Source organism: Carcharodon carcharias (genome assembly GCF_017639515.1).
Source record: "Carcharodon carcharias isolate sCarCar2 chromosome 24 unlocalized genomic scaffold, sCarCar2.pri SUPER_24_unloc_19, whole genome shotgun sequence".
Taxonomy (NCBI): domain Eukaryota; kingdom Metazoa; phylum Chordata; class Chondrichthyes; order Lamniformes; family Lamnidae; genus Carcharodon; species Carcharodon carcharias.
The window spans coordinates 210,829-219,693 of record NW_024470594.1 but is presented as its reverse complement, the minus strand read 5'-3'; the positions used below and the strand labels follow the sequence as shown (position 1 = coordinate 219,693).

The 8,865-nt window shown below is 41.9% G+C and overlaps 1 protein-coding gene across 1 annotated transcript; it reads left to right on the top strand.

The window, feature by feature from the left end:
- Positions 1–4,526: 4,526 nt before the first annotated feature.
- LOC121273505 (beta-1,3-galactosyl-O-glycosyl-glycoprotein beta-1,6-N-acetylglucosaminyltransferase 3-like) lies at positions 4,527–7,071 on the top strand (the record flags this gene model as incomplete). The annotated part of the gene is given in 3 exon segments (XM_041180675.1): positions 4,527–4,706; positions 4,709–5,118; positions 6,547–7,071. Coding segments are annotated over 3 exon segments (1,115 nt in total), but the record flags the coding sequence as incomplete, so codon positions are not given.
- Positions 7,072–8,865: the final 1,794 nt, after the last annotated feature.

Here is an 8,865-nt window from a genome sequence, read left to right as displayed (position 1 = left end):
GAAAGATAGGCTCTGAAATAAACGAGATCTTAAGTGGCAACATTCGTGAAATAAGCTCTTACAGCACCGGACTAATGCAGCTGAGAAATGAAATACATGTAGTTAATATTATTAGGTGTATACCACAGATCAAGAAAAACTAGTATAATTTTGAGGGTCAAGTTTGCGAGCAGTTTAGAAAATATTGCAGGAACTTAACGGTTCAAGTAATGGTAGGCTCCTTTTATCCTTTTTATAGACTAGGATGGGCACAGTCCGAAGCGAACAGAGGGACTGAAATCATGAAATGTGCAAAAGGAAAAATATGACCTTTGTGATTCTACCCCAACAATGTTACTGCCAAATGTCAGCAGGAGCGAGATGTCAGAGGTAATGGAAATGGTCAGAAGTTTAAAAACACTCGGAATATGATTATGTCAATAGTGGATATGTAACTTCATCCAATGGATTGCATTCGAAGAATATTGGGGTAGAGATAGGGGCAGGTCTCTAGAACAAAGAAGATGGGGAGCAGGAGTAAGCCATTCGGACATTCAGCCTGCTTCGCTATTCAATACGCTGATAGCTGAATGATTCCGTTTCGAATTCCACATTCCCAACTAAACACGATAAGTCTTAATTCACTTCCTCTCTCCTCACCGTCCAAGGGCCCAAACACTCCTTTCAAGTGAAGCAGCATTTCACTTGCATTTCCCCCAACTTAGTCTACTGCATTCGTTGCTCCCAATGTGGTCTCCTCTACATTGGAGAGACCGAACGTAAACTGGGTGATCGCTTTGCAGAACACCTGTGGTCTGTCTGCAAGAATGACCCAAAACTCCCTGTGGCTTGCCATTTTAACACTCCACCCTGCTCTCTTGCCCACATGTCTGTCCTTGGCTTGTTGCATTGATCCAGTGAAGCCCAACGCAAACTGGAGGAACAGCACCTCATCTTCCAACTGGGCAATTTACAGCCTTCCAGACTGAATATTGAATTCAACAACTTTAGGTCTTGAACTCACTCCTCCATCCCCACCCCCTTTCTGTCTCTTCCCCCTTCCATTTGTTTTTTCCCAATAAATTATATAGATTTTTCTTTTCCCACCTATTTCCATTATTTTAATATATTTTTAAATCTTTTATGCTCCCCCCACCCCCATTAGAGCTATATCTTGAGTGCCCTACCATCGATTCTTACTTAGCACATTCGTTTAGATAATATCACCAACTTCAACACCTATGTGCTCTATTGTTCTGCTGTCTGTGACATCTTTTGATGATCTGCTTCTATCACTGCTTGTTTGTCCCTACAACCAGACCACCCCTCTCCACTTCTCTCTCCCCACCGAACACAACCACCCCCCACCACCCCCCCGCACCCCCCCCCACCCCACACACACACACACACACACACACCTTAAACCAGCTTATATTTCAACCCTTCCTTGGATTCACCTAGTTCTGTTGAAGGGTCATGAGGACTCGAAACGTCAACTCTTTTCTTCTCCGCCATTGCTGCCAGACCTGTGGAGTTTTTCCAGCTCTTCGAGCCTGCTCTGCATTCAATGCAATCATGGCTGATCTTCGCCTTCAACGTTTTTTGCTGCATTATCCCCGTATCCCCTGATGTTTTGGCATGCAGAGATCTATCCATCTGAGTCTTGTACCCAATGGCTGACCGTCCACAGCCCTCTGGGTCATGGAATTCCAGATATATACCACCCACTGAGTGAACAATCTCCTCCTCACCTCAGTCCTAAATCCCCTTATACTGATACTTTGTCTCCTGTTTCTAGTACCGCTGCCCCCCCCCTGTCCCCACTCACAAGAATCACAAGCCTACATCAGCCCTGTCGAGCCCTTAAAGAATTTTGCAAATTTGAACGAGATCACGCATTATTGTTCAAACCTCCAGGGAATGAAGGCACAGACTGCTTAATCTTCCTTCATTGGACAATCCCTCCAACCAAGGACTTAGCTAGATAGCTAAACGGGTCTATCAGCTATGCAGTTGCTGGTGAATTCACTCTAGAATCATAACATTATAGAACGAGATAACAAGAAGGCAGGCAGGTATCTCATCTTACTTCCAATGTCTCTTTAGTAGACACTTATAATTAGATCCGTCGTCCGCTGTGACCCCAAGGCCAGGGAAAACTAATCCCTTCAAATTTTTATCCTTTTCTCTTTTGGACGTTACTGTGATCAAGATAACAGCATCTCACTATTTAAAACATGTTTCTGCTTGCTGCCTGTTTGCTGCATTAACCATTTTCAGTCTGTGTTGTCCGGCTACCAATCCATCTGACATTCCAATTATTTTCATGTTTATATTATCAGAATCGTTCGTGGATTTGACACTTTTTTCAGATCGCATCCTCACGTTTCTGCTTTAAGGAAAACAGTCACAGGTCTCCAGCTCCTCCACAAAACAGGTGTCACGCATTCCCAGCAGCATTCTATTAAATTATTTGCCCAGCCTCTTCAAGATCCTGGTATCCTTTCTGAAATGTCCTCACCCAACTGAGTCCAAAATAATGGCTGATGAAGCTTTTGGAAAGCTTTGTTCTTTGCATAACTTAATCATCCAAAACAAAGCGAGGATGTTGTCTGTTTGCTGAACTTTGAAAGTTCAGCTTCAAAGATCAGTACATCGATGAGACCAGGTCTCTCTACTCCAGCACCTTCGCACCATTGACTTTAACTCCTCTTCTTCCCCACAACTTGCATCATTTCAGACTTTGCACTGATAAATTTTATACCATGTTTCTGCCCATTTCACCTCTCTGTTTATATCCTACTGAAGTTTATTGTTATCCGCCTTATTGCTTACTCCATTTCGGAATTCTGCCTTATCTGCAACCTTTTAAGTTATGCCCTAGAGACCCTCGCCTGTTAATCAATACCTATTTAAGAAGTCAAAGACTCTATTATCGGTACCTGGAAAAAAAAACACTCTATATTTACCACCAACATAAAAAGGCTTGTCATCACCGCTCTGTATCTTCTGTCCGTTAACCATTTTTGATTTCATCACTGCATTAATCCCATGGCTTTAATTATGCAATTCGTTTCATTACATGGCACTGTAACAAAGCCTTTTTAAAACTACACAAGGACATTATATGCCAATCCAACACCATCCACATATCCCAAGATTTCTTCAGGGGCAGGACTAATGGAATTTACTGACCGAGGGGCAGTAGTGACGGACTGTGGAACTATTAGAGCGTCGTTACTGAGTAAGTTCAATCCTTTCAGACAGCCAGTGTAGAGGGGGCGTTGTTATGACGTAGAAATACAACTGTACGACCAGAGGTGCAGGACAGAAGGATTGCTGCACTGTTGGAAAAGGGCTCTATCAAAGAGCTGTTGACATGGTCAGAGTTGTGGCAGTGGCGGGCAGTAAGCATGCTATCCTGGAGCGAAAACAACAATATCGGAAAGGCAGTATTGAAGGAGAGCAGACCTGTTGGTTGGCAGGACTGAAACACTTCCTCACAATCAGAAGGGCAGCACTAAGGGAATGCTTCACTGTGTAGATGTGTGCTGAGGCCGTACTGCAGTCTAGGACGGTGGAAAATGAGTTGAGCTGCACTGCCGTTAGTTCGTTAGAGAGGTGCCTGGCGCAGGCCTGGGGACGCACTGAGTACCGCTGTATAACACAAGCGAAATTACAGAAATGCTTAATTAGCTTTAAAACAGTTTAGGGATTCACAAAAGCCGCATCCACGCTTTATGAATGCAATTATTCCTATATTACAGCTCACATATTTGACATTAAATTATATGATTCTTGACTTTTTTAAACTATTGTCACTTTGTCCCATTTATTAGGTAGGACCTGGACTCTATTTGCAAATACCCTGAGATTCCTGCTGTTTCTATGAGAAATGTTTGAAGGAAAGGCCTGAGATGCAGAACAGGAAATAGAGAATGTTGGAAATGTACACTTATTGACACCAGTCACAAGAGGGAGAAACATATTGTTACTCGGATTTTTACAAATGAAGGATCGAATCTCTGTGATAAGGAACTGAGATATTGAACAAACCAGAAATTGAAAGAGCAGAGAAAGTGAGGGTGTGAGAGAGTGTCTCACCAAATACAAAGGCTCACTAGACCAGACACAAAGATCAGGTGGGACCTGTCGGCGCGGGTGGTCGGTTGAATCCCGATGAATGAGCAGCTCCTGATTGCAGACCGGAACATCACTTTTCAATTCATTAGTGTCGGCGCACAATTTACTCAAATTGCTGAATAGCCGTTTTTCAAGAGAAAAAATTGCTGATTGTACATCTGAATATCAAGTATATCTGGTAATCCGGTTTGGTAATTGTCTTCAAAATACCTGTGGAAGAACAACAAGAATGTTGGATCAGCCTGTTTGCTGGCCACTACACCGGAAATATATCCTGAGCGGTCTCTTAGCGACTTTTCTTTGTGGTGCTTTTCATTGGCGAGGAAATTCATTCACAAATTACTGGAAACCAGTGGAACAAAAATCAGGTTAGGATGTGCGATATGCATCCTTGAATCTGGCAGAAAAGAACTCGCGTTGTTGGAAGATAATTAGTGGTGACACTGAAGCTATTGAAGAGGCTGTTTTAAACTCCATCACTATCGCAAACAAGCATAAAGCCGTAAATGAAACGGATTATTTAGCAATGACGCAAGACTGTGACAATTTTGTTAAAATCCGCAAATACATCAGTTTCCCGTTAAGTACAGCGAACGTGATTTTCCCCTGGCCTATTCCATGGTGATCCATAGCAACATTGAGATGTTCGAGAGGCTCCTAAGAAGCATTTATGCTCCACAGAACGTGTACTGTGTCCACGTGGACAGGAAATCTCCAAATCAATTTCACTCGGCTGTCCAGGCCATCGCTTCCTGTTTCAGTAATGTCTTCATTGCAGGAAAGTTAGAATCGGTGATATACGCCTCATGGGCCAGAGTTCAGGCTGATCTGAACTGTATGGAAGAGCTGCTGCACAGCCCTGTCCAGTGGAAATACCTCATAAATGTTTGCGGACAAGACTTTCCAATGAAAACCAATTGGGAGATAGTCAACAGTCTTATGGCCAGGAACGGCTCAAATATTATGGACTCAGTAGCCCCGCCAAACTACAAAAAGGTAAATGGATCAGTTCATGTCATACATCCATCCAGTGTCCTAGTTTTCCTTCTAACTACCCAACCCACCTTCAATCTCCCTCTCCCTCTCCCTCTTTCTCTCTCTCATTCTCGGTTACAATGGCAGTGTTTGTTTGGAGACTAACAGTTTTCTCCAAAATATCGTTGCTTTTTTGAGCACAGACATGTGTTCAAATCTGGAAAGGACCACCCTGGAACCTGTGGAAGCAGTTTAATATAAGGAACAAGAGTGCAAGACTTGTTTGACATATTGGATGTTTGAAACGTGCTAATCGGCGGGATGCAATGACACAAGAACATAATTAAAGGGGGCAGTGGAACACCATGTAGCCCATCGATTTTCTTTAACAATTGAATATGATCATAGCTAATCTTAGAATTAAAATCCATTCTCTCTCCCGCTGTCCATCTCCCGTAATTCCCGGAGAATCCAGAAATATGTCTATCATTGCCTTAAATATATTCAACGATGATTCATCCACAGACCTCAGGAGTAAAGAATTCCAAAGATTCACAAGATTTTGAGTGAAGATATTTCTCCTCATCACAGTCCAATATGATTGGGTCCTTATACTGGGACAGTACCCCTTGTTTTGGCGCCATATTAAAAGCTTTTTCGAAATCCAGGTGTATTACACCCACTGGTTCTCCTTTACCTACCCGACTCGGTGCATGTTCAAAAAACCCATCTCAATTTGTCAACAACGATTTCCCTTTAGTATAATCAGGGTGACTTTTTCTAATCATACTCTGCTTTTTCGAGAGAATTGTTAAGACTTCCTTCATAATGGGTCCCAGCATTTTCGCATTTACCAATGTGGTCTAGGTGGCCTGTAGCTCAGTATTTTCTCTCTTTGTCAGGTGCAGCACACGGTTTCTGAAACTATCTGCTGCATGTGCTCTTGCTTTACTCTCACTGCATTGGCTTGATTTGAACATGGAAACAGACCACATCATTGCTAACAAATGGTACCCGCTGGTTTGGACATAAGAAAGCAAAAGTGATGTGCTTTTAGCTATTTTCAGGCCACTGAAGGCCTGGCAAGTTGATAGTTACTGCTTTTCTTCTTTTTAAAAGAATAAACGCTTGCCTTCCAATTGCCGTCTAATTTCCTTTGTTTATTTCACATTCCTGAGCTTCCCTGGTGACACCTCCATTCATTCCTCTCCAATAGGCCATTACCAACATGCCCTGTGCCACCGCCTTATTGTGTCTCCTATACTTTCACTTTTCAATCACTCGCTATCAACATGACCTATGCATATTTCATATACAGGAAAAAGTAGATGAAATATAAAATAATTGAGACAATGAATGTTTATAGTTGCCGCTGTTATTTCCGATGTGGTTGGAAAATAAAGAGTAAATTGGAAAATAAGAAAAGTTTCTCTTTGTGTTGATTTTCAGAGAAGATGGGAATTTCATTATGAAATCCGTAACGGTGTTGTCAGAACTCAGCAAAAGAAGTCTCCCCCACCCATAAGCAGTCCCATGTATGTGGGGGGTGCCTACATTCTTGTCACCAGAGAATTTGTGAGGACTTTGTTTGTGAACCCGGAAATCCAAGCGTTTTTCAAGTGGTCCGAGGACACCTACAGCCCCGACGAATACATCTGGGCAACCTTACAGAGGATGCCTGAGATACCCGGCTCCATAACGTACACTCCAGGACACCAGAAGAGTGACCCAGTTCTTACCCGAGCAGTGAAGTGGTCTTTTGAGGCTGGTGATGTAGCGAAGGGAGCCACGTATCCGCCTTGCACAGGAAGGTACCGCCATCTAATCTGTGTTTATGGGTCTGGAGATCTACCCTGGATCGTCCAACAGGAACGTCTGTTCGCGAACAAGTTTGATCTGCAAGTGGACAACACAGCTGTGCAATGCATGGAGGAATATGTCCGATACAAAGTGATTAATGAAACACGATCTTAAGAATGAATGGGTGTAAATGAACTTAACGAAGAAGGCAGGATTGTAACATAGAATAAATCGCAATTTCGGACTGAGGGAATCTGCTGAATAATAATGCAGGATGATGTCAGATATGAACTGAAAAAAGTAACAAGACATATTATTAAGTAAACCTGGGTCAAAATTTTGGGACTCCATTGTTATTAGCGCGGTGGTTATATATATATACCATGTGGTCTGCAGCGGATCATGAAGGCAGCTCACCATCACATCCTCAAGTTCGGCAATAAATGCTGACCTAGCCAGCGATGCCCACACTCAGTGAAACAATGAAACAATAATGAAAGCTGGAGATTTCTCATCATTAGGGCTGTAGCAGTGGAAATATCATTCATTCAAACTGGAGAATTCCCAGGAACTGAATCCTTCAATTGAATTATAGTATTCACAGCCACCGTACCAGAAATTCTTATGTTGTTCATCAAAGAAATCCAAAGCTATTGTGGCATATATATCAGAGAGGTTGTTCTGTCCGCATGTCTGGAACTGAATATACCTTAATATACGAAATCATTCGACTATTTTTATAAAAGCCCTAGGTATAAAAATAATCTTCTTCGTAGATATTCTCAGTGATAATAGAATGGTACATATTTTATCATTGGGCTCACATACCATTCACGGTCTCTTTATATTTAAATATATTTGATGCACTGTTTCCAAAGCTTGTCATTTTTTAAATTGCTTTTTGAATTACGGATTTTCTATAATAAATGCGTAAACTCATTTTGATATGGGAATGATCTGTAATTATCTCACTATATAACATGAATTTTCGGCTTTGGGATCTTTATTCTATCGACAAGTAACGACTAAATCATTTATTTCATCTCTTCCTCTCTTCCGAGGGGAGTCGACTTTCAGAACAATGCTGACGACATCTTGCTCCCACACCTACACGTAACAACAATTTATAAAGTCTGTTGTAATTTAATTCCGCAGCAGTCAGAAATGTTTTAATTACGATTATGATCATTTGTGTCGAGAGTGAATTGTGTTGTATGGAAATAAATACAAAATTATTCTGCAAGTGCATGAATATAACATGTGACGCGTGAAAATGAGGATCATACATATTTGTGGTGAATGGATCGAGCACCGGAAGATAATCACGTGCTGCACTCTGGGTTTTCGGCGCACAACTTCATACATTCAAAAGCCAGTGATCTTTACTGCCCAGAAACAAGGCATTATTTCCATTGTTTAGCCTGCTGTCTTAAAAAAAAATGTTAGATTGTTAGCACCGTCCCATCGCTTTATTTTTCATGGTTCAGTATAGTTTTAGTTATTTCTTTGATTAATTTTTTTGTGACTCCTGCCTCCAACATTGCTTCCAGCAAGGCATTCCTTCTAATATGTGTTGCTTGTTTCTTTGGATATAAACGTCGTGCGCCAGGCCGGAATTTACTATAAATTGCAGATTGCCCTTGAGAAGGTGGTGCTAATCTATCTCCCTAACACATGCAGTCCATACAGTTTACAGCCACCCACAGTGCGGTTAGAGAGAGAGTTCGGAGATGTTTGGCCGAACGAAAATGAAGATGTGAAATTTCCAGTCAGAATGTTCCGTGGCTTGAAGGGTGTCCTCCAGGTGCTGGTTTATTACCTGTCTTGCATATTTGCTTTTTCTTAGTGTCATGGGTGGCGGTTTGGAATATTCAACCGAAGGTGAGACGCTGCAGAGCATTTGCAAATAGAATTCATTTCTTCCATTGTGCGTGATGGTTCAGGCGCGCGATGTGGTGCCTCTCAACT